Below are 27,319 nucleotides of genomic sequence, written 5' to 3'. Positions count from 1 at the left end.
TCCAGTGTGTGTCCAATGTGTGTGTTTGTCCAGTGTGTGTGTTTCTGTGTGTTTTCCTTTTTTTGTGTGTGTGTGGGGCCAGTGTGTGTGTGTGTGTGTGTGTGTGTGTGTGTGTGTCCGGTGTCTGTCCAGTGTGTGTGTGTGTATGTCAAGTGTGTGTGTTTGTGTGTCCAGTATGTGTGTGTGTCCAGTGTGTGTGTGTGTGTGTGTTCAGTGTGTTTGTCCAGTGTGTGTGTGTCCTGTGTGTGTGTGTATGTCTAGTGTCTGTGTGTGTTTGTGTGTGTGTGTGTGTCTAGTGTATGTGTGTGTGTCTTGTGTTTGTGTGTCTGTCCAGTGTATGTGTGTGTCCAGTGTTTGTGTTTGTGTGTCCAGTGTGTGTGTGTGTCTGTGTGTTTGTGTCCTTTGTGTGTATGTGTCTAGTGTGTGTGTGTTTACAGTGTGTGTGTGTGTGTGTGTGTGATCCAGTGTGTTTTTGTGTGTGTGTTTGTCCAGTGTGTGTGTGTGTGTCCAGTCTCTGTGTGTGTATGTCTAGTGTGTGTGTGTGTATGTCTAGTGTGTGTGTGTGTGTGTCCAGTGTGTGTGTTTACAGTGTGTGTGTGTGTGTGTGTGTGTCCAGTGTGTGTGTGTGTGAGTCCAGTGTGTATGTGTGTCCAGTGTGTGTACTGATCACGTGCACACACACACACACACACACACACACTGAACAAACACACACACACACACACTGGACACATACACATAACACACACACACACACACACACGGACACACACACACACACACACACACAACACACACACACGGACACACAGGAAACACACTGGACACACACACACACACACACACACACACAACACACACACTCACACACACACAGTCTTTATATAACTTAGTCCATGTGGTGGTAAGAATGTTTGTCTTAACTAGCCTGATAACTCCAACATGCTCTGATATGAACATTGACATAAACCCTCTACATACTTGAGTTTCTCCAGTCTGCAGTGTGGATCCTCCAGTCCAGCAGAGGCAGTCTGACTCCTGAGTCTCCTGGGTGATTGTAGCTCAGGTCCAGCTCTCTCAGGTGTGAGGGGTTTGACTTCAGAGCTGAGACCAGAGAAGCACAGCCTTCCTCTGTGACTAGACAGCCTGACAGCCTGCAAAGAGTCAAAATCATATTAAAACCACACTGCTATTCTTTGGTGGTGAAAATAGTGGCAGTATATTTTTTCAACATATTCAGATATATCACTGTCCTTAAACCTGCCATATATATTCATAAATTAATGTATCATTATTAGAAATGACAAATTATCAAAGTATTGCTTGTAGATATAAAAATATATAGTACAAATATTTGAGTAGACTGACCAGAGCAGTTTAAAAAGCAGTATCAGTCAAAAGACAGACAGTGAGGTATCAGATTTAGATTGTATTGCGTATACAGTCCACACCATATCTAGTTTGACAGTGAAGCTAACATTTTAAATGTGGCTCTGTACTCCAGCATTTTGGATTTGAGATCAAATGTTTCGTATGAGGTGACAGTATATAATGTCACCTTTTATTTTAAGCTATTTTTATACAAGTCTCTTTCACCTTTAAAAAAAATAAAAGCACTTTACGTGTCTAGTCCCCCTATTTCAAGAAGTCATAAGTATACTGACCAATTCACTTATAGTGTATTAAAGTAGTCAAAAGTTGAGTATTTGGTCTCAAACTCATTGGTTGCATTTGCAGTTTGTTTTGGTTGTGTTTTGGGTTATGTTTTGCCCGATAGAAACTGAATGGTGGATGATGCGTGAGTAATTTTCTGTCTAAGTGAGTAGATAACATGTTTCTAAACACTACTAAATTAATCCTGATGATCCCATGATTAAGACAAATCATGAATGAATCATGAATAATAATGAATGAGAAAGTTACAGAGGCTACAACAAAACATGCTAACCTCTCACCATTACCAATAACAGAGGGGTATGATCCTTGTTCCTCTGTAACTTTCTCATTCATCATCATTCACGATTCATTCATGATTATTCATAATCACGGTAGCATCCACATGAATGTAGAAGTGTTCAGAAACATCTTCTATTCTTACTGACAATACAAGTGAAGTGACTCCAAAATGACAGGACATTATTCACCATTCAGTTTCTATTGGGAAAAACATAATCCAAAAACACAACCAAAACAAACTGCAAATGTATTCAACAAGTTTGTAGAATAACAAGATTGATGTAATCACTGTGGGTAAGGAATATGGGACCAAATAATAAACATTTGACTAAATTAATTTGTCCAAATTATTATGACTTTTTCATTGGGAGAATTACACACATAAAGTGCTTTCATTTCTAAACGGTAAAACAGATATGAATTAATACCTTTAAATAAAAGGTGACATTCTGTACTGTTGCCTAATATGAAACATTTTATCCCAAATCCAAATTGCTGGAGCATAGCACCAAATGTAAAACTGTAAGCTTCACTGTCCAAACACATATGGTGTGGACTATGTGTGCCTGGTAAACACATGTGGATCTGGTGAACAGTTATCACTTGTTGACTAACTACAGGAATACTGACCTCAGTGTCTCCAGTTTACAGTGGGGATTCCCCAGTCCAGCAGAGAGACAGCTTCACTCCTGAATCTTTCAGGTCATTGTTACTCAGATCCAGCTCTCTCAGGTGTGAGGGGTTTGACTTCAGAGCTGAGACCAGAGAATCACAGCCTTCCTCTGTGACTAGACAGCCTGACAGCCTGCAAAGAGTCAAATCATATTAAAATCACACTGATATTCTTTGGTGGTGAAAATAGCGGCAATATATTTTTTCAACATTTTCAGATATATCAGTGTCCTGAAACCTGCCATATCTATTCATAAATTAATATATCATTATTAACAATAATAAATGATCTAAGTACTGCTTGTAGATAGAAAAATATAAAGTACAAATATTTGAGTAGACTGACCAGACCAGTTTAAAAAGCAATATCAGTCAAAAGACAGACAGTGAGGTATCAGATTTAGATTGTATTGAGTATACAGTCCACACCATATCTATTTTCACAGGTCAAACTAACATTTGAAATGTGGCTCTATAATCCAGCATTTTGGATTTTAAAACAAATGTTTCATATGAGGTGACAGTATATAATGTCACCTTTTATTTGAGGGTATTTTTATACGTGTCTGTTTCACCATTTAGAAAAATAAATGCACTTTATGTAGTCTAGTCCCCCTATTTGAAGAAGTCATAAGTATTCTGACCAATTCACTTATTGTGTTTTAAAGTAGTCAAAAGTTGAGTATTTGGTCCCATATTCCTTGCCGACAATAATGACCACAACGTGTATCCAGGTGAACAGTGAGTGCTTTATAAATACATTTGATTGATTGTTAGGTTTAGTGTTTTTATGGCAAAAAACAGTATGGGTTTATGACACTCTTGCTCCTCCTTGTGGCCGTATGTGGGTACTACATAACTCACTCACGACACCTGCTAGGCTCATAATCTGAGGTAGCAACTGCGTCAGATCTACAAATCCATTAGCTAGACCACCCGATTGGACAACAATCACCCCATTATACCCATTTGGTTTGCAACTCAGTGAACCTGCGCAGCATTCAGCTCAATTTGATGCCTATGAGCGAAGATTTCGGTGCATATCAAATTACCCAGCAGTCATTTAGAAACAACAAGTCGTCAAATAGAATTGTTATTCTTAATTAAGAGAAATGTATTCTGGCTGTTGAAATCGGCCACATCTTGAAAAAGAGGACAGGGACATGTGTTTTGTTTAGATTGTACACTTCTTTCTTAAAACAAATATGGTTAACCATGACCAGATAATGTATAATGTTTGATGGCTATCCGCCAGCCATCGCCTCTTAAACTGTCTCACCTCACTATTGGGTGACCACAACATATACTCAGGTGAACGGTGTGCGCCCTCACCAAGTAGCAGTAACCTTGTTAATATTAAGTTACACTGAGGTAAACCACAGGGTTAACGCTCACCAAGTAGCCGTAACCTTATTAATAAAAGTTACCTGAGGTAAACCTACAGGGTTAACGCTCACCAAGTAACCGTAACCTTGTTAATAATTAGTTACCTGAGGTAAACCTACAGGGTTAACGCTCACCAAGTAGCTGTAACCTTGTTTACTAATCAGTTACCTGAGGTAAACCTACAGGGTTAACGCAGGCAGGTCTCATTGATAACAATAGTGAAGCTGGCATTGTGACGCAGAACAATGGGCTGGGAATAGAACGTTCTGAAGGCGAGTCGGTGTCACGGAGCTCAATAGAACTAATAGGAGCTGGTAGGGTGAAAAATGCCCAAACATAAGGCCTGTTTTTTTGCGATTACTTCGTAACTAGGGACAAGGTCATATTATGAAACTGGGCTCCATGGCGGATGCAATGAACTAGTTTTTTTCTCAGAAAAAAGGCGTTAAAAAAATTATATTAAAAAGTTTGGCCCTTGGACACAGAGGGGTTAAACACTAAAGTTACCGTCCATCTAGTGAAAAGAGAGAACCGGACAGAGGAGCGTAGGCCAGCATCCGTCAACGAGAGAGGGAGAAGCCCTCCACGGTATTTAACAGGTGGAAGAAATAACCAGGGAGCTCCATCGGTCCACAAGAAATGCAGCAGCCGGTGATGATGTAGTGGTAGCTAGGATAACTAGGATGCTGCTGGTAGAGTAGCTAGCTTAGCTAGCTGTACCGACTAGCTTGGCTAGCTAGCAGGTCGTTCGTCTGTCCCTCGTCTCGAGGATGATGACGAATCCGGTTAACCACAAGATGAAACAAGGATAGCGTGAAAAGATTCTGGCTACACTCACACTGTCCCTGACCGTAAAGCAAAAAGCAAATTGAACAATAAACTTCGGTGTCTCAACACTGTATCGAACTCCGTCGTTATTCCCCAACATCACCTCAGCCACTCTCCCGCGTAACTGGACAATATGCTTGGCACCACACCGTACGTGGACGCGGACAGTTCTGTACGGGGACGCGGACAGTTCCAGAACGAGGACATGAGCAGTGCCACACAATAAACTAAACCCAGTCTTTACAGTGGCTTACATTATAATATTAAATTATTACATTATGTAAAGCAAACATTCTACGTTTTTTTATAACAATATTTTGAGATCTGGGCCCATATCCACAAAGTGTCTCAGAGTAGAAAATTGGTCGTATAAGTGCTGAGAATTAAGACATTTTACACTTATGGGTATAAATTCCACACCATATCTATTTTGACAGTGAAGATAATGTGAAGATAATGATGATAATGTCACCTTTTAAATTTTTCAGATACATCAGTGTCCTGAAACCTGCCATATTTATAAATGAATGTATCCTTATTAGAAATTACAAATTATCAAAGTATTGCTTGTAGAGAGAAAAATATAAAGTACAAATATTTGAGTAGACTGACCAGAGCAGTTTAAAAAGCAGTATCAGTCAAAAGACAGACAGTGAGGTATCAGATTTAGATTGTATTGAGTATACAGTCCACACCATATCTATTTTGACAGTAAAGCTAACATTTGAAATTTGGCTCTATCTCCAGCATTTTGGATTTGAGATCAAATGTTTCATATGAGGTGACAGTATATAATGTCACCTTTTATTTGAGGGTATTTTCATCATATCTGTTTCACCGTTTAGAAATGAAAGCACTTTATGTATCCAGTCCCCCTATTTGAAGAAGTCATAAGTATTCTGACCAATTAACTTATAGTGTATTAAAGTAGTCAAAAGTTTAGTATTTGGTCTGTCGTAGAATTACAACATTATGTTAATCACACACTTTACAGTAGCTAGCGAAAGTATTCTCAATTGGATTGAGGTCTGGGCTTTAACTAGGCCATTCCAAGACATTTAAATGTTTCCCCTTAAACCACTCGAGTGTATGCTTAGGGTCATTGTCCTGCTGGAAGGTGAACCCTCAAGAATTTCCCTGTATTTAGCACCATCCATCATTCCTTCAATTCTGACCAGTTTCCCAGTCCCTGCCGATGAAAAACATCCCCACAGCATGATGCTGCCAACACCATGCTTCACTGTGGGGATGGTGTTCCTCGGGGGTGATGAGAGGTGACATAGCTTTTTTCCTTGATAGCCAAAAGCTTAATTTTAGTCTCATCTGACCAGAGTACCTTCTTCCATATGTTTGGGAGTCTCCCCACATGCCTTTTTGCTTATTTCTTTCTTAAAGCAATGTCTTTTTCTGGCCACACTTCCGTAGCACAGCTGTGTGTGAGTGTACGGTTTAAAGTGGTCCTATGGACAGATACTCCAATCTCCGCTGTGGAGCTTTGCAGCTCCTTCAGGGTTATCTTTGGGCTCTTTGTTGCCTCTCTGATTAATGCCCTCCTTGCCTGGTCCATGAGTTTTGGATTGATGGTTGTATAATGCAAGGTATCATGGTATGGATGGTTGTGAGGGGAGAACCCTCCCTCCAGGTGATTAATTAACACCCAACTTCATAAATTAAGGCAAATACTTAGTGTCCTATGTTGCATTAGTATGTCTGTATAAACAAGCAGTAAATGAACTGGAGACGATATTTGGCTCCATGTAAATCTTGATGTCTGTTACATGAGAGCACAATGTACCTTTGTATAATTTCACGTATAAGTTCTTCGTCACAAGGACTCAGGAAGACTATAAAGAGTTGTAACGAATCCTGTTTATTTTGGGGCTTTAACTTCGACACCTTAACTGTAACCTTAGCTTTAACTCGGTGACTGTTAACACTCCATTACTGCAGTAATTAATAAAGCTAAATTGCTTTGAGGAAATCTAAAAGTCTCTCCTTTGATTCGAATAATTACCACGACAGTTCCCATATTCCTTACTGACAATGACTAAATCAAGCTTGTGACTGCCATGATTAAGAAATATCATGAATGAATCATGAATAATAATGAATGAGAAAGTTACAGAGGCTACAACAAAACATACTAACCTCTCACTATTAACATCAAATAAAAAAGGTGACATTCTGTACTGTCACCTAATATGAAACATTATATCTCAAATCCAAAATGCTGGAGCTTAGCAAAACATTTAAAACTGTAAGCTTCACTGTCCAAACACATATGGTGTGGACTATGTGTGCCTGGTAAACACATGTGGATCTGGTGAACAGTTATCACTTGTTGACCAACTACAGGAATACTGACCTCAGAGTCTCCAGTTTACAGTGGGGATCCCCCAGTCCAGCAGAGAGCAGCTCCACTCCTGAATCCTCCAGGTCATTGTTACTCAGGTCCAGCTCTCTCAGGTGTGAGGGGTTTTGACTTCAGAGCTGAGACCAGAGAAGCACAGCCTTCCTCTGTGACTAGACAGCGTGACAGCCTGTAAAGAGTCAAATCATATTAAAACCACACTGCTATTCTTTGGTGTTGAAAATAGTGGCAATATATTTTTCAACATATTCAGATATATCAGTGTCCTGAAACCTGACATATCTATTCATAAATTAATGTATCATTATTTGAAATTATCAAATTATTGCTTGTAGATAGAAAAATGTATTGTACAAATATTTGAGTAGACTGACCAGACCAGTTTAAAAAAGCAGTATCAGTCAAAAGACAGACAGTGGGGTATCAGATTTAGATTGACTTTATGTATCTAGTCCCCCATTTGAAGAAGTCAAAAGTATTCTGACCAATTCACTTATAGTGTATTAAAGTAGTCAAAGTTTAGTATTTGGTCCCAAACTCATTGGTTGCATTTGCAGTTTGTTTTGGTTGTGTTTTGGGTTATGTTTTGCCCGATAGTAACTGAATGGTGGATGATGACTGGAGTAATTTTCTGTCTAAGTGAGTAGATAACATGTTTCTAAACACTACTAAATTAATCCTGATGATGCCATGATTAAGAATAATCATGAATGAATCATGAATAATAATGAGTGAGAAAGTTACAGAGGCTACAACAAAACATGCTAACCTCTCACCATTACCAATAACAGAGGGGGTATGATCCTTGTTCCTCTGTAACTTTCTCATTCATCATCATTCACGATTCATTCTGATTATTCATAATCATAGTAGCATCCACATGAATGTAGAAGGCGTTCAGAAACATCTTCTATTCTTACTGACAATACAAGTGAAGTGACTCCAAAATGACAGGACATTATTCACCATTCAGTTTCTATTGGGAAAAACATAATCCAAAACACAACCAAGACAAACTGCAAATGCATTCAACAAGTTTGTAGAAACACAAGCTTGATGTAATCACTGCAGGCAAGGAATATGGGACCAAATACTAAACTTATGACTACTTTAATACAATATAAGTGAATATGTCCAAATTATTAAGACTTTTTCAAATGGGAGAACTAGATACATTAAGTGCATTCATTTCTAAACAGTACAACAGGTATGTATGAATACCCTCAAATAAAAAGTGACATTCTGTACTGTTGCCTAATATGAAACATTATATCTCAAATCCAAAATGCTGGAGCATAGCACCAAATGTAAAACTGTAAGCTTCACTGTCCAAACACATATGGTGTGGACTATGTGTGCCTGGTAAACACATGTGGATCTGGTGAACAGTTCTCACTTGTTGACCAACTACAGGAATACTGACCTCAGAGTCTCCAGTTTACAGTGGGGATTCCCCAGTCCAGCAGAGAGCAGCTTCACTCCTGAATCCTTCAGGTCATTGTTACTCAGATCCAGCTCTCTCAGGTTTGAGGGGTTTGAACTCAGAGCTGAGGCCAACAGTTCACAGGATGTGTCTGTGAGTTTACAGCCAGTGAGTCTGTCAACAGAGTAAATACCATGAGGGACAGGTCGTATTAAAATGTTACATTTAGCTTCCCTGCTTACACTGTTACCCCTGCACTAATAATGTGAACACTGTGTATAGATGTCTCAATGCTACAACTTTTCTGATCCGTTTGTATTACAGTTTGTTTAAGACTTTTCAGCTGATAGAAAGTTTAGTCAGCCAATGAAAATATTGTTGTTCTTACCTACAGTAAAGTTTGGTCTGAGGGATAGTCACATGAGTACTTACAGAGCCAGTCAGCCAATAAAAATGCTGCTGTAACTACAATGTATGTTGGTGTGAGATATTTCCATCAATACTTACAGAGCTTTCCTGCAGCCTCTCACAGCTGGGAGCAGTCTCCTACGACCCTCCTCTGATGTCTTGTATACCTTCGGGTCAAACACATCCAGAACCTCCTCTGATATCTGTAGCATGTAGGCCAGCGCTGAACACAGAGAAAGTGTGAGGTTTTTGGATCTCTTCTCTGACCTCAAGTACGCTTGGATTTCCTCCTGTACTGAATGGTCTTTCATCTCTATCAGACAGTGGAAGAGATTGATGCACCTCTCAGGGAGATGTTCTTCCTCTGCATCACCTTAAGGGATCGGATTGTTTTCTGGACGCTGTCTGGACTGCTTTCTGTCTGTGTCACCAGACCTCGTAGGAGTTTCTGATTGGACTCCAGTGACATGCCATGAAGGAAGCGGACAAAGAGGTCCAGGTGTCCGTTCTTGCTCTCCAAGGCTTTATCCACGGTACTCTTCAGCAGCTCATGCAAGGTTAGCTTCAGATGCAGCTCTAGACTTTCTCTTGAGAAGGGCTTCAGTGCATCCATGTTCTTGGTTGTGTAACAATGGTACATGTAGACAGCTGAGAGAAACTCCTGAATGCTCAGATGAACAAAGCAGTACACCACTCTCTGAAATAACACAGACTCTTCTTTAAAAGATTTGTGTGCACACTCCTGTGTACACTGAGGCTTCTTTGACATCAATGCCACACTCTTTCAGGTCTTCTTCATAGAACATGAGATTACCCTTCTCCAGATTTTCAACGCCAGCTTCCCCAGCTTCAGAAGAATTTCCTTATCTGACTCCATGAGCTCCTGTTGATCCATCTAATCTCTTCCATGATATTTCTGGTTCTTCAGGCTGGTCTGAATGAGCAGGAAGTGTATTGACATCTCAGTCAGAGTCGTGGGCATCTCTCTCTCCTCTTGTCTGTACTCAACATGTGCTCAAGGACTACTGCAGAAATCAACAGAACACTGGCATGTGGCACATGATGTGGAGGCTCCTTGATGTCTTTATGTGTGAGATGATTCTGCTGGCCAGGTCCTCATCACTGAATCTCTTCCTGAAATACTCCTCCTTCTGTGGGTCATTGAACCCTCGTACCTCTGTCACCTGGTCAACACACTTAGGGGGGATCTGATTGGTTGCTGCTGGTCGGGAGGTTATCCATAGGAGAGCAGAGGGAAGCAGATTCCCCTTGATGAGGTTTGTCAGCAGAACATCGACAGACGATGTCTGGGTGACATCAGACACCTTTTCATTGTGCTGGAAATCCAATGGAAGTCTGCTTTCATCCAAACCATCAAAGATGAACATAGCTTTACAGGCAGTGAATTTCTTTGCATTGCCCATGTCTAGTTCTGTGTGGAAGCCATTTAAAAGTCTGAGAAGACTGTACTGGAGATCTTTAATCAAGTTCCGCATCCCGGAAAGGAAGCACAAATATGATATCCACATCTTGGTTCGCCTTCTCTTCAGCCCAGTCTAGGATGAACTTCTGCACAGAGACTGTTTTTCCGATGCCAGCGATGCCCTTCGTCAGCACAGTTCTGATGCTTCTCTCTTGGCCTGGTAAGGGTTTAAAGATGTCATTGCAGTGGATTGCTGTGTCATGTGAGGTTGGCGTCCTGGATGCTGTCTCTAGCTGCCACACCTCATGTTCATTGTTAACCCCTTCACTCTCTCCTTCTGTGATGTAGAGCTCTGTGTAAATCCTGTTGAGGGGAGTTTGATTCCCTGCTTTTTCCATGCCTTCTATCACACATTCATACCTCCTTTTCAGACTGTCTTTATGGTTTACTATAGCTCTCTGCAGGCTGTCATCCACTACAAGGGAAGAGGAAAAATGATGTGTATCAGAAACATTCATTGACAGGATGAAAAGTGGGCCTTCCACAACTACAGTAACTTCGATTATCTCATAATATTGTAGTTAACTACTGTAAATCATATTAAGGTATTGACTTGGCCCACGTGTGCAAGTGGTCTTACTGTTTTCAGAGCCTCTTGTTTTATTGGGTTGACTCAGCTGCTGTAGTACAGGATGTGTTCTGGATCTCTTTCTACACTGAGGACAGTCATAGTCTCCTGAAGGAGCAGGTTTCTCCCAGTATCTGGTGATGCACTGTCTGCAGAACCTGTGTCCACAGGTGATAGAGACTGGATCCCTCAGCACCTGCTGACACACTGCACATCTGGACTGATCCTCTGGCAGAGTAGACCTTCCACTACAGAGATAAAGGAGAGAGAGATTGTAGATGTTAATACTGTTCATAGACAGACAGCTGGGAACAGTATACTCTGCTCTCTGAGTGTGGTAGTAGCCTCTGGAATGAATAACATGTCCACAGTGGTATTACTAAACTATATGAACTCAGAAGGTTGTAGAAACATGTCCACAGTGGTATTACTAAACTATATGAACTCAGAAGGTTGTAGAAACATGTCCACAGTGGTATTACTAAACTATATGAACTCAGAAGGTTGTGGAAACATGTCCACAGTGGTATTACTAAACTATATGAACTCAGAAGGTTGTAGAAACATGTCCACAGTGGTATTACTAAACTATATGAACTCAGATTGTAGAAATCTTCAAAAGTATAGAATGTACACACTAAGAAAAGAGGGTTCCGCAAGGGTTCTTTGGGAAGGGTGATGGTTCTATGTGGAACCATAATGACTCAAATAATCCTTCAAGCCATTCAATGGTTCTTTGCAGTTCACAAAAAGGGTTATTTGCGTTTTTGGTGATAATTAAAATGTAGGGGCGGTGGCTCATTAGAACATTTTGCGGAGTGGTTTGTTCAAAGCTCTTTTTGTGTAACAGTGAGCGAATGCCATTGACGTTTATCTAATGTGTTGTGTTCTGCAATGACTGTTAATACACACAGTTATGTAGGACTATGGCCAGTGGCTGTGTCTTGTGAACGACTCACGTATGGCCTTGTGTCAATTGAGAACGGTTGACTAAGTCAGTGGTTCTCAATTCTCTCCTCAGTGACCTAGTGATGTTACGTTTAATACTGGAGCTCCAAGACATGCGTTGAAATCGCTAAGCAGTTAACTTCGAATCAGTGTGCCGATGCGTGTATCACTATCAGAAGTACGTCATCAATGATGTCCGAAGCTTCGTTTGATCACATGCTTTTTTAAACCGTGTGTTGCAAAATGCGAGATCCCACTGATTTCACCGTGGTTCCGATGCTTTCTTCGATTAAGCTGCTTTCAAACACCGACTGCTACTGGATACCATACTTATACATTTAGTTAGGATTTTGTACAAATAATTTCACCTGACTGGTGTCTTAGCTGGTAGAGTAGGGAACTATGGAACATTCCGGGACGTGGGAGTATGAGTTCGAATCCCGTTGAAGAGACACTATTTTGAAAATAGTTTTGTGAAACCACACTTTCTGCACTGTTGTTCAAATCATTTGTTTTATTTAGTATAGTATAAGCTTCTCTCTTAAACATCCTCAATAATGCCATAGATTCCATTTTTGAAAAATAGTCCACTTGAAGGCAGAAAACGAAGCATGATGTAAGATGTGAACTGACTGTAGGCTATTAAAGCCAACGACTTAACACCACAGAGTTTTGATAAAATCAGTGGAGAAAAAAATACCTCTATCTGATAATCACACATTGCTATTTATTGCTGACCAGCAGATGTCACTAATGTGCATTGTGTGAATGAATAAAGAAGCTCAGAGCAATTAATCTATTTGACACAATTGGCTGGAAAGCCTCATTGCTTCAGGAAGCTTTGTTTCCCCGTCACTACAGTGACCTGCAGCAGTTTGAGAGCTAGCACATCTGATTCAACCTGTCACGGCAGGTAGCCTAGCGTTAAGAGCCAGTAACTGAAAGGTCGCTGGTTTGAATCCCCGAGCCGACTAGGTGAAAAATCAGCCAATGTGCCCTTGAGCAAGGCACTTCACCCTAATTGCCCTATGTTGCTCTGCATAAGAGCGTCTGCTAAACTGTTAAATATAACACCTATGGAATTTTAACAATATAGTATATGGCTAACCAGAATACAAAAAAAAATAATGTTCTTCAAAAAGGATCTACAAAGAACCTTTGAGATTGAGGAAGGTTCTTTATAGAACCATTCTCTATAAAGGTTCTATAAAGAACCATAACAAAGGGTTCGTTATAGCCACAAAAAGGGCTGTAACCATAGCGAACCCTTTTTTGGCACTACATAGAACCTTTAGTTGTTAGTGTGTAACCACTAAATGCATTTAAGAAAAATGATTTGTTGTTACAAACAAATTGCAAATATCAAGGCAGTTGTCATTAAATGTTACAATATGTTTTATTCATTGTGATTTGTGTAGAGCAAAACATTACATTCTATTCAATTATAAAGCCCTTTGTAAAAAAATACTGCATTACCTAAAATGGTTACTAACCTATAGAAGTATATGAACCTCTTTAAGGAATACCTGTGATAGGATAAAGTAATCCTTCTACCCCCCCAAAAAAACAATTGTAAAGTGGTTAACCCACTGGCTATAGGGTGAATGCACCAATTTGTATGTCGCTCTGGATCAGAGCGTCTGCTAAATGACGTAAATGTAAATGTAAGTATGAGATACCATGCCCGGTCACAGGGATGGAGAACTCCTTCCTTCTGTCACTACAGATTTAGATGGAGAACTCCTTCCTTCTGTCACTACAGATTTAGATGGAGAACTCCTTCCTTCTGTCACTACAGATTTAGATGGATAACTCCTTCCTTCTGTCACTACAGATTTAGATGGAGAACTCCTTCCTTCTGTCACTACAGATTTAAATGGAGAACTCCTTCCTTCTGTCACTACAGATTTAGATGGAGAACTCCTTCCTTCTGTCACTACAGATTTAGATGGAGAACTCCCTTCCTTCTGTCACTACAGATTTAGATGGAGAACTCCTTCCTTCTGTCACTACAGATTTAGATGGAGAACTCCTTCCTTCTGTCACTACAGATTTAGATGGAGAACTCCTTCCTTCTGTCACTACAGATTTAGATGGATAACTCCTTCCTTCTGTCACTACAGATTTAGATGGAGAACTCCTTCCTTCTGTCACTACAGATTTAGATGGAGAACTCCTTCCTTCTGTCACTACAGATTTAGATGGAGAACTCCTTCCTTCTGTCACTACAGATTTAGATGGAGAACTCCTTCCTTCTGTCACTACAGATTTAGATGGAGAACTCCTTCCTTCTGTCACTACAGATTTAGATGGAGAACTCCTTCCTTCTGTCACTACAGATTTAGATGGAGAACTCCTTCCTTCTGTCACTACAGATTTAGATGGAGAACTCCTTCCTTCTGTCACTACAGATTTAGATGGAGAACTCCTTCCTTCTGTCACTACAGATTTAGATGGATAACTCCTTCCTTCTGTCACTACAGATTTAGATGGATAACTCCTTCCTTCTGTCACTACAGATTTAGATGGATAACTCCTTCCTTCTGTCACCACAGATTTAGATGGAGAACTCCTTCCTTCTGTCACTACAGATTTAGATGGAGAACTCCTTACTTCTGTCACTACAGATTTAGATGGAGAACTCCTTCCTTCTGTCACTACAGATTTAGATGGAGAACTCCTTCCTTCTGTCACTACAGATTTAGATGGAGAACTCCTTCCTTCTGTCACTACAGATTTAGATGGAGAACTCCTTCCTTCTGTCACTACAGATTTGGGTAAAACAGCTTTTCATTTCTTTGCACCTCACTTATGGAACAATCTTCAAAATACCGTCCAGTTTGATGCATGGGGGCCTTTCGGTCCATTCAGATTGTTAGTAGAGGACCTCTTCACTGAGGAATGTGGGTGTTTTTTATCATGTTTTTTTTTTATCATGGTGTTTTTTATCATGGGGTTTTTTATCATGGGGTTTTTTATCATGGTGTTTTTTTATCATGGGGTTTTTTATCATGGGGTTTTTTATCATGTTTTTTTTTATCATGGTGTTTTTTATCATGGGTTTTTTTATCATGGTGTTTTTTATCATGGTGTTTTTTATCATGGGGTTTTTTATCATGGGGTTTTTTATCATGGGTTTTTTTTAAATTACATTTACATTTACGTCATTTAGCAGACGCTCTTATCCAGAGCGACTTACAAATTGGATCATGGTGTTTTTTTATCATGGTTTTTTTATCATGGGGTGTTATCAGGGGGGAATAAATAAACCACTATGAAACACATGTTAAAATATACACTGATTGGACAAAACACACAAAGCCCCCTCCTGCTTTACAGTATACACTCAGATACACAAAATACATATTTGTTCTCCACTTCAATAGTAATATAAAACATTCTACCAGTAACTTACCTAGGGTCAAAGGTCACTGGTCCATCACTAAAATGTATAGGACGTTCCATAGAGAAGTCACTCTTCATGGACAAATGACTGGGTACTGGAGAGACTGATCTCCGGGTTTGGTTGGAGATTCTGGAAAAAACATAATAAATCCCCATGAAACTAAATTGTAAAATATATCAAAACTATATTTCAAGAGATAAAATACATTACATGAAGCAATAAAATATATGCCATTACATAAAGCAAAAAACATACACTGAGTATACAAAACATTAAGAACACCTTCCTAATATTGAGTTGCACCTCCCTCTCTTTTGCCCTCAGAACAGCCTCAACTCTTCGTGGCATGGACACTACAAGGTGTCGAAGCGTCCCACAGGGATGCTGGCCCATGTTGACTCAATGCGTCCCACAGTTGTGTCAAAATGGCTGGATGTCCTTTGGGTAGTGGACCATTCTTGATACACACAGGAAACTTTTGAGCGTGAACAACCCAGCAGCGTTGCAGTTCTTGACAAAAACCTGTGTGCCTGGTACCTACTACCATACCCCGTTCAAAGACACTTAAATATTTTGTCTTGCCTATTCACCATCTGAATGGCACATTTACACAATCCATGTCTCAATTGTCTCAAGGCTTAAAAATCCTTCATTAACCTGTCTCCTCCCCTTCATCTACACTGATTGAAGTTGATTTAACAAGTTACATAAATAAGAGATCATATCTTTCACCTGGATTCACCTTATCAATCTATGTCATGGAAAAAGCAGGTGTTCATAATGTTTTCAACACTCAGTGTATTAAAATATATTATATAAACAAATAATTGTAAGCAGATGCCTTATAGTATATACTCAGATACACAAAATACATCTGGTTTCAGATGTAGAAGATTCTCCTCTTCAATAGTAATATCATCAATTCTGACCAGTAACTTACCTAGGGTCAAAGGTCACTGGTCCATCACTAAAATGTATAGGATGATTCATAGAGAAGTCACTCTTCATGGACAGATGACTGGGTACTGGAGAGACTGATCTCAGAGTTTGGTTGGAGATTCTGGAAAACATAAATCCCCATGAAACTACATTTTAAAATATATCAAAACTATATTTCAATAGATAAAATACATTACATGAAGCAATAAAATATATGCCATTACATAAAGCAAAAAACATACACTGAGTATACAAAACATTAAGAACACCTTCCTAATATTGAGTTGCACCTCCCCTCTCTTTTGCCCTCAGAACAGCCTCAACTCGTCGGGGCATGGACTCTACAAGGTGTCGAAAGCGTCCCACAGGGATGCTGGCCCATGTTGACTGCAATGCGTCCCACAGTTGTGTCAAAATGGCTGGATGTCCTTTGGGTAGTGGACCATTTTTGATACACACAGGAAACTTTTGAGCGTGAACAACCCAGCAGCGTTGCAGTTCTTGACAAAAACCTGTATTCCTGGTACCTACTACCATACCCCGTTCAAAGGCATACCCTGTCCATTCACCCTCTGAATGGCACATTTACACAATCCATGTCTCATTTGTCTCCAGGATTAAAAATCCTTCATTAACCTGTCTCCTCCCCTTCATCTCCACTGATTGAAGTTGATTTAACAAGTTACATAAATAAGAGATCATATCTTTCACCTGGATTCACCTTATCAATCTATGTCATGGAAAAAGCAGGTGTTCATAATGTTTTGTACACTCAGTGTATTAAAATATATGACATAAACAACTAATTATAAGCAGATGCTTTACAGTATATACTCAGATACACAAAATACATCTGGTTTCAGATGTAGAAGATTCTCATATTCAATAGTAATATGATACATTTTTACCTAGGGTCAAAGGTCACTGGTCCATCACTAAAATGTATAGGATGATCCATAGAGAAGTCACTCTTCATGGACAGATGACTGGGTACTGGAGAGACTGATCTCAGAGTTTGGTTGGAGATTCTGGAAAACATAATAAATCCCCATGAAACTACATTTTAAAATATATCAAAACTATATTTCAATAGATAAAATACATTACATGAAGCAATAAAATATATGCCATTACATAAAGCAAAAAACATACACTGAGTATACAAAACATTAAGAACACCTTCCTAATATTGAGTTTCACCTCCCCTCTCTTTTGCCCTCAGAACAGCCTCAACTCTTCGTGGCATGGACTCTACAAGGTGTCGAAAGCGTCCCACAGGGATGCTGGCCCATGTTGACTCCAATGCGTCCCACAGTTGTGTCAAAATGGCTGGATGTCCTTTGGGTAGTGGACCATTCTTGATACACACAGGAAACTTTTGAGCGTGAACAACCCAGCAGCGTTGCAGTTATTGACAAAAACCTGTGTGCCTGGTACCTACTACCATACCCCGTTCAAAGACACTTAAATATTTTGTCTTGCCTATTCACCATCTGAATGGCACATTTACACAATCCATGTCTCAATTGTCTCAAGGCTTAAAAATCCTTCATTAACCTGTCTCCTCCCCTTCATCTACACTGATTGAAGTTGATTTAACAAGTTACATAAATAAGAGATCATATCTTTCACCTGGATTCACCTTATCAATCTATGTCATGGAAAAAGCAGGTGTTCATAATGTTTTGTACACTCAGTGTATTAAAATATATGACATAAACAACTAATTATAAGCAGATGCTTTACAGTATATACTCAGATACACAAAATACATCTGGTTTCAGATGTAGAAGATTCTCATATTCAATAGTAATATGATACATTTTCACCTAGGGTCAAAGGTCACTGGTCCATCCCTAAAATGTATAGGATGATGCATAGAGAAGTCACTCTTCATGGACAGATGACTGGGTACTGGAGAGACTGATCTCCGAATTTGGTTGGAGATTCTGGAAAACATAATAAATCCCCATGAAACTACATTTTAAAATATATCAAAACTATATCTCAATAGATAAAATACATTACATGAAGCATTAAAATATATACCATTACATAAAGCATTAAATTATGTGACATTACACAAAGCATTTAAATATATGCCATTACATAAAGCAACAAACAAACAGTGTATAAAACATTAAGAACACCCTCCTAATATTGAGTTGCAACCCCCCCTACCAGTCTCCTCCCCTGCATCTACACTGACTGAAGTGGATTTAACAAGTGGAACTTACTTGTAACATCATCACATTGGCCTACTGATTCACTTCCTCATCTCAGTTCCACTTTAATCCTTAAGAGTCTATTCATGCACATACTTTATAATATGTCCATATATAGTTATAATCGGTTCTAGGAACATCTACCCAAAATATTACACCTTCTTTATTACTTCACCAAACATACACTACATGATCAAAAGTATGTGGACACCTCCTGGTCCAACATCTCATTACACCTGCTGGTCCAACATCTCATTACACCTGCTGGTCCAACATCTCATTACACCTGCTGGTCCAACATCTCATTACACCTGCTGGCCAACATCTCATTACACCTGCTGGTCCAACATCTCATTACACCTGCTGGTCCAACATCTCATTACACCTGCTGGTCCAACATCTCATTACACCTGCTGGTCCAACATCTCATTACACCTGCTGGCCAACATCTCCATTACACCTGCTGGTCCAACATCTCATTACACCTGCTGGTCCAACATCTCATTACACCTGCTGGTCCAACATCTCATTACACCTGCTGGTCCAACATCTCATTACACCTGCTGCTCCAACATCTCATTACACCTGCTGGTCCAACATCTCATTACACCTGCTGGTCCAACATCTCATTACACCTGCTGGCCAACATCTCATTACACCTGCTGGTCCAACATCTCATTACACCTGCTGGCCAACATCTCATTACACCTGCTGGTCCAACATCTCATTACACCTGCTGCTCCAACATCTCATTAGACCTCCTGGTCCAACATCTCATTCCAAAATCATGGCCATTAATATGGAGTTGGTTCCCCCTTTGCTGCTATACCAGCCTCCACTCTTCTGGGAAGGCTTTCCACTAGATGTTGGAACATTGCTGCCGGGACTTGCTTCCATTCAGCAACAAGAGAATTAGTGAGGTCGGGCACTGATGTTGGGCGATTAGGCCTGGCTCGCAGTAGGCATTCCAAAGGTGTTCGATGGGGTTGAGGTCAGGGCTCTGTGCAGGCCAGTCAAGTTCTTCCAGTTCAAACCATTTCTGTATGGACCTTGCTTTGTGCACAGAATCGTCTAGAATGTCATTGTATGCGGTAGTGTTAAGATTTCCCTTCACTGGAACTAAGGGGCCTAGCCCGAACCACGAAAAACAGCCCCAGACCATTATTCCTCCTCCACCAAACTTTACAGTTGGCACTATGCATTAGGGCAGGTAGTGTTCTCCTGGCATCCGCCAAACCCAGATTTGTCCGTCGGACTGCCAGATGATGAAACGTGATTCATCACTCCAGAGATCGTGTTTCCACTGCTCCAGAGTCCAATGGCGGCGAGCTTGTTGGAAATGTTGCATCCTATGACCGTACCACGTTGAAAGTCACTGAGCTCTTCAGTAAAGCCATTCTACTGCTAATGTTTGTCTATGGAGATTGCATGGCTGTGTGCTCGATTTTTATACACCTGTCAGCAACTGGTGCGACTGAAATATCCGAATCCACTAATTTGATGGGGTGTCCACATACTTTTGTATATATAGTGTATGTGTAAAAATAAATACATATATACAGTACCAGTCAAAGGTTTGGACACAGCTACTCATTTAAGGGTTTTTCTTAATTTTTACTATTTTCTACATTGTAGAATAATAGTGAAGACATCAAAACTATGAAATAACACACATGGAATCATGTAGCAACCAAAAAGTGTTAAACAAATCAAAAAATATTTTATATTTGAGATTCTTCAAAGTAGTCACCCTTTGCCTTGATGACAGCTTTGCACACTCTTGAGCAATTTCCAAACGCCTGAAGGTACCACGTTCATCTGTACAAACAATAGTACGCAAGTATAAACACCATGGGACCACGCAGCTGTCATACCGCTCAGGAAGGAGACACGTTCTGTCTCCTAGAGATTAACGTACTTTGGTGCTTAAAGTGAAAATCAATCCCAGAACAACAGCAAAGGACCTTGTGAAGATGCTGGAGGAAACACGTACAAAAGTATCTATATCCACAGTAAAACGAGTCCTATATCGACATAACCTGAAAGGCCGCTCAGCAAGGAAGAAGCCACTGCTCCAAAACCGCCATAAAAAAGCCAGACTACGGTTTGCAACTGCACATGGGGACAAAGATCATACTTTTTGGAGAAATGTCCTCTGGTCTGATGAAACAAACATAGAACTGTTTGGCCATAATGACCATCGTTATGTTTGGAGGGAAAATGGGGTTGCTTGCAAGCCAAAGAACACCATCCCAACCGTGAAGCACGGGGGTGGCAGCATGGCAGCATTATGCTGTTGGGGTGCTTTGCTGCAGGCGGGACTGGTGCACTTCACAAAATAGATGGCATCATGAGGAATGAAAATTATGTGGATATATTGAAGCAACATCTCAAGACATCAGTCAGGAAGTTAAAGCTTGGTCACAAATGGGTCTTCCAAATGGACAATGACCCCAAGCATACTTCCAAAGTTGTGGTAAAATGGCTTAAGGACAACAAAGTCAAGGTATTGGAGTGGCCATCACAAAGCCCTGACCTCAATCCTATAGAAAATTTGAGGGCAGAACTGAAAAAGCGTGTGCGAGCAAGGAGGCCTACAAACCTGACTCAGTTACACCAGCTCTGTCAGGAGGAATGGGCCAACATTCACCCAACTTACTGTGGGAAGCTTGTGGAAGGCTACCCTAAATGTTTGACCCAAGTTAAACAATTTATAGGCAACGCTACCAAATACTAATTGAGTGTATGTAAACTTCTGACCCACTTAGAATGTGATGAAAGACATTTCACATTCTTAAAATAAAGTGGTGATCCTAACTGACCTAAGACAGGGAATTCTTACTAGGATTAAATGTCAGGAATTGTGAAAAACTGAGTTTAAATGTATTTGGCTAAGGTGTATGTAAACTTCCGACTTCAACTGTAGATTGTAATATGTATTTTTCTGGCTTGTCTTCCCCAGTGATTTGACCCACGCACTCCTACTGCTTATTATGTGACTTGTTAAGCGCATTTCTACTCCTGAAACTTTTCAGGCTTGCCATAACAAAGGGGTTGAATATTTACTGATTCAAGACATTTCAGCTTTTCATTTTTAATTACATTTGTAAAGACTTCAGTAAAACATATTTCCATTTTGACATTATGGGGTATTGTGTGTAGGCCAGTGACCAAATAAATCTGAATTTTATGCATTTTAAATTCAGGGCTTTAACATAACAAAATGTGGAAAAAGTCAAGGGTGAATACTTTCTGAAGGCACTTTATATACCTAAAATCCGGCAAATTGAGAGCTCTCCACTAAAGTTTTACAAACAATAAAAACCTTGGGGCGCCCGAAAATATTATAAAGTTTGGTCCTTGGACACAGAGGGGTTAAACACTAAGTTACCGTTCATCTAGTGAAGAGGAGAACCGGACAGAGGGAGCGTAGGAAGCCAGCATCCGTCAATGAGAGGGGAGAAGCCCCCACGGTATTTAACAGGTGGAAGAAACAACAAGGGAGCTCCATCGGTCCACAAGAAATGCAGGCAGCCGGTGCTGATGTAGTGGTAGCCTAGGATAACTAGGATGCTGCTGGTAGAGTAGCTAGCTTAGCTAGCTGTACCGACTAGCTTGGCTAGCTAGCAGGTCGTTCGTCTGTCCCTCGAGGATGATGACGAATCCGTGAACCACAATTAAACAAGAATAAGCGAGTGAAAAGGATCTGGCTACACTCATACTGTCACTGACCATTACGCAAAAAAGCAAATTGAACAATAAACTTCGGTGTCTCAACACTGTAACGAACTCCGTCGTTGTTCCCAAGATCACCTCAGTCCGCTCTGCGAGCAACTGGACGATATGCTTGGCGCCAAACCGTACGTGGACGCGGACAGTTCTGTACGGGACGCGGACAGTTCCAGAACGCGGACATGAGCAGAGCCACACAATAAACTAAACCAGGTCTTTACAGTGGGTTACATTAGTAATACTCTTTTAAATTATTAGTGTAAAACAACATTTCGTTGTTTTTTAAAAACAATATTTTGAGATCTGGGCCCATATCCACAAAGCGTCTCAGAGTAGAAAATTGGTCCTCTCTCTCCCCAGACAGACTCATTTTTAGACCACTAACCCCTAAACAGAGATACAGCATGTTGGTTGTGGTTAACACACAGTGACAACTAATTCTTGAATGTACATCTACCGCACTCTCTAGAGAAATAAAGTAGTACTGCGTAGGTTTTACACAGTCAAATGTAACAAATAACTACATTTTTAATAAAGAACTGTACAAATGATACACTTGTGACATCAATATTTAAATATATTTAAAAAATTATAATAAATACAGTAATATGAGATCTGTATGTAAAACATTTACATTTAATTTTTTTAGTCATTTAACATTTAGCAGATGTTTTTTATTCAGGGTCCGGATTCCCAAAAGCATTTTAAGGCCAAGTTCATCATTAGAATCTTCGTAGGAGCATTGTTAAATCTGAGCTGTTTCAAAAAAACATTGTTATTAACGTTGCACATGAAAACGCTCATATTCTAACACCTGCCTCAGACCACTCGTCCAGAGAACAGCTGAGTGAGTCATTAGATGCTTTTTGCCCTCCCGCGTCACTTTATACACAGAAGATTTCCGCTAAACATAGAATCACATGGTTTATCCGTCTCTTTTTGACCGCCGATAAATTCAGAACAAAGTTGACTACAAATACAAGTTGCCAATGTCTTTGCAATTGATTCAAATGAAAACCGAGATGACTGCATTGAAATATAAAGATGGCGTAGCAATGCAGTCGTGTTATCTTGTGTGTCCTTGTAAATAGCCTATTTTTTTTGTATTTTACGTATATATTTCCCTATCACACTTTTTATCCTTCTACTAAATATACTTTCCGGCCACCCGCCTCACTCAATGTGGAAAGGATTCTATTATTTACTCACCTTTATCTAGAATCCCCAGTTGAAACTAGCTAGCCAGCTAACTAGCTACTTGCTATTAGCCACCGTTAGCGGTTAGCGGTTTTCACCCAGAACATCAGATTTTCTGCCGGAATAACTGAATCACTGGACCTTAACACCGGATCGCAACCAGCTAGCGGCAAACGAATGGATGTCAAATGGATGTTGCTGTAGGCTAATCACCACTGCCCCAGAAGCAAGCACCAGTTAGCCTCGAGCAGGCCCATATCCCGGCTATCTACCTCTCTGTCTACCGAACGGGAGTAGCCAGCTAACCAGCTAACTAGCTACTTGCTATTAGCCACCGTTAGCCTATTTTTATTTTTTTCACCATTGTCCGTGGACTGAACTACCTACCAGCCAGCTCCAACGCCTGGACTATTATCGGCCAGTCTTCACAGCGTCGTTATCGCACCCAGAATCGGATTTTCTGCCGGAATCACTGAATCACTGGACAATCGCAACTTAGCTAGCTGCAACTAAATGAACGTTGTTGTTGGCTAATCGGCCTTGAGCTAGCCTTGAGTTAGGCACATCTTCCGGCTATCTACCTTTCTGTCAACCGGACGGGACCTCCTAGAGTCGACACGAGCCCCGCCGATCCATCACGACTGGTCTGCCGACGTAATCGTCTGTTGTTTCAACAGGCTTCCGTTGCCTACGACCACGGAGATCCATCTGCTGGCCCGGCCGCTAGCACACGCAATCAACAGCCTTCTTCTTCCTGCTCGCCTGTGCTGTGGCACAAATTCGAACTGCTCTCGGACTCACATATTGCTGTTCACTGGACCTTATGATCACTCAGCTGCACAGCTGATGCCTGCTGGACTGTTCCTTTACACATTACCCTGTCCTGTTTATCTGTTTAGCCTCAGCACAAACTTTATCGCCATTACCAGTTGTTGTCTTAGCTCTCTCTAATAACACCTGTGATTGCTTTATGCCTCTCTCCTATGTCAATATGCCTTGCTCTATTGCTGTTCCAGTTAGTTCTTATTATACAATTTCACTGTAGAACCCCAAGTCCCTCTCAAACTGCCTCAAATAGTTCCTTTGTTCCAAACCCATACACGCCGAGACCGGCTCAATCGGTGCCTCCAGTGATGCTATCTCTTTCATTGTTACCTCAACGCTTAGGTTTACCTCCACTGTACTCATATCCTTCCATATCCTTGTCTGTACATAATGCCCTGAATCTATTCTACAACGCCCGAAAAATCTGCCCCTTTATTCTCGGTACCCAACGCACTAGAAGACCAGTTCTTAAAGCCTTTAGCCGTATCCTTATTCTATTCCTCCTCTGTTCCTCTGGTGATGTAGAGGCTAACCCATGCCCTGCAGCCCACAGTATCACTTCTACTCCCCAGGAGCTATCATTTGTTGACTTCTGTAACCGTAAAAGCCTTGGTTTGTGCACGTTAATATCAGAAGCCTCCTTCCTAAGTTTGAGATATTCACTGCGTTAGCACACTCCGCCAACCCTGATGTTCTAGCAGTGTCTGAATCCTGAAGCTAGAAGGCCACCAAAATTACTGAAATGTCCATCCCCAACTACAACATTTTCCGTCTAGATAGAACTGCCAAAGGGTCGGGTTGCAATCTACTGTAGAGATACCCTGCAGAGCTCAATCATACTATCCAGGTCTGTGCCTGGAACAGTTTGAGCTTCTACTTCTAGAAAATCCACCTTTCCAGAAATAAGTCTCTCACTGTTGCCGCTTGCTACAGACCCCCTCAGCCCCCAGCTGTGCCTGCGACACCATATGTGAATTGATTGCCCCCCCATTTATCCTCAGAGTTCGTACTGCTTGGTGACCTAAACTGGGATATGCTTAACACCCGGCCATCCTAGCAATCCAAACCTAGATGCCCTCAATCTCACACAAATTATCCACTTGAACCTACCAGTACATCAACTAATCCTAAACATACACCTCACTTAAATTCTACTACTTACCTCTAAATACACCTCCCCTTCTTCAACCAGGATCTCAGCGATCACTGCCTTATTGCCTGCGTCCATACTTGAGTCCCGCGGTCAAGCGACCACCCCCTCATCACTGTCAAGAGCGCTCCCTAAAAACACTTTGGCGAGCAGGCCTTCCTAATTGACCTGGCCCAGGTATGCTGATGATATCATCTCATTCCGTCAGTAGAGGATGCCTGGTTTGTTCTTTAAAAATATTTCCTCAATCTTAAATAAACATGCTCCATTCAAAAAAATACAGCACTAAACAGATACATAGCCCCTGGTTCTCCTCAGACTTGACTGCCCTTGACCAGCACAAAAACCATCCTATGGCTACCGCATTAGCATCAAATAGCCCCTACAATATGCAACTTTCCAGGAAGTTAAGGAACCAATATACACAAGCAGTTAGGAAAGCAAAGGCTAGCTTTTTCAAACAGAATTTGCATCCTGTAGCACTAACTCCAAAATGTTTTGGACACTGTAAAGTCCATGGAGAATAAGAGCACCTCCTCCCAGCTGCCCACTGCACTGAGGCTAGAACACTATCACCCCGATAAATCTACAATAATCGAGAATTTCACAAGCATTTTGCTACGGCTGGCCATGCTTTCCACCTGGCTACCACCTACCCCCACCACCAACTCTGCCCCTCCGCTGCAACTTGCCCCATGCCCCCCCGCTTCTCCTTCACACAAATTCAGACAGTTGATGTTCTGAAAGAAGCTTGCAAAATCTGACCCCTACAAATCAGCTGGCTAACAATCTACCCTTTCTTTCTAAAAATAGCCGCCAAACTATCGCCCAACCCCTATTACTAGCCTGTTCAACCTCTCTTTCGTTACGTCTGAGATCCCCAGAGAGATTGGAAAGCTGCCCATATCATCCCCCTCTTCAAAGGGAGGTACACTCCTAATCCAAACTGTTACAACCTATATCCATCCTCCTCCTTTCGAGTTTTTAACCAATTACAACAATAACCACCATTTCCAATCTCACCTTCTCCGCTATGCAATTAAGTTTCAGAGCTGGTCAGGGTCATTACCACGCTCAAGTCTAAACGATATTATAACCGCTGATCATAATAACATACTGTGCACCATCTTCATTACCTGGCCAGGCTTTAAACTCTTCCCCGCGTTCTTATTGGCAAACTAAATAGTTCGTTTATCAAATGACTGCCTCGCCTGGTTCCCCAAACTACTTCTCAGATAGAGTTCAACGTGTCAAATCGGAGGGCCTGTTGTCTGTACCTCACTTGGCAGTCTACCTATGGGGTCCACAGTTCAATTCTTGGGCCACTCTTTTCTCAGTGTATATCATATTCACTCTTGCTGCTATACTCTCAATCCCCTCTACGAGCACACCATTTTGTATACCATCTGCCCAAATATTACTGTTTAACAAAAACCTCCATCACTTAATCCATTCAACACTCCTTCAGTACCTCCAACTGCTCTTAACACTTCATAAAACTAAATGCATGCTCTTCAGCCGCTGCTGGCACCCGCCCACCCACTAAATCACTACTCTCTCTGACCTAGAGAATGTGACAAGCTTCTAAATACCTAGGTGTCTGGTTAACTGTAAACTCTCCCTTCCAAATCCCATTAAAAGCATCTCGAATCCAAAAGTTAAATCTAGAATCAGCATCCTGTTCACAACTTAAAGCCTCCTTCACTCATGCTGCCAAACATGCCCTCGTAAAACTGACTATCCTACCGATCCTTACTTACATTTAAAAATTTTATTTTTTGTCATGAAGCTAAGGAGACTCT

At 40.8% G+C, this 27,319-nt stretch overlaps 1 protein-coding gene across 1 annotated transcript; it reads right to left on the bottom strand.

Moving 5' to 3' along the window:
- Positions 1 to 10,523: 10,523 nt before the first annotated feature.
- Positions 10,524 to 11,295, bottom strand: LOC121555927 (NACHT, LRR and PYD domains-containing protein 3-like). Its single transcript, XM_045220447.1, has 2 exons — positions 11,108 to 11,295; positions 10,524 to 10,942 (listed from the first exon to the last, which is right to left on the bottom strand). Coding segments are annotated over exons 1-2 (420 nt in total). The 5' UTR covers positions 11,109 to 11,295.
- Positions 11,296 to 27,319: the final 16,024 nt, after the last annotated feature.

This window comes from Coregonus clupeaformis, unplaced genomic scaffold, assembly GCF_020615455.1.
Source record: "Coregonus clupeaformis isolate EN_2021a unplaced genomic scaffold, ASM2061545v1 scaf3864, whole genome shotgun sequence".
Lineage (NCBI taxonomy): Eukaryota > Metazoa > Chordata > Actinopteri > Salmoniformes > Salmonidae > Coregonus > Coregonus clupeaformis.
This window is presented reverse-complemented; position numbering and strand designations above follow the sequence as displayed.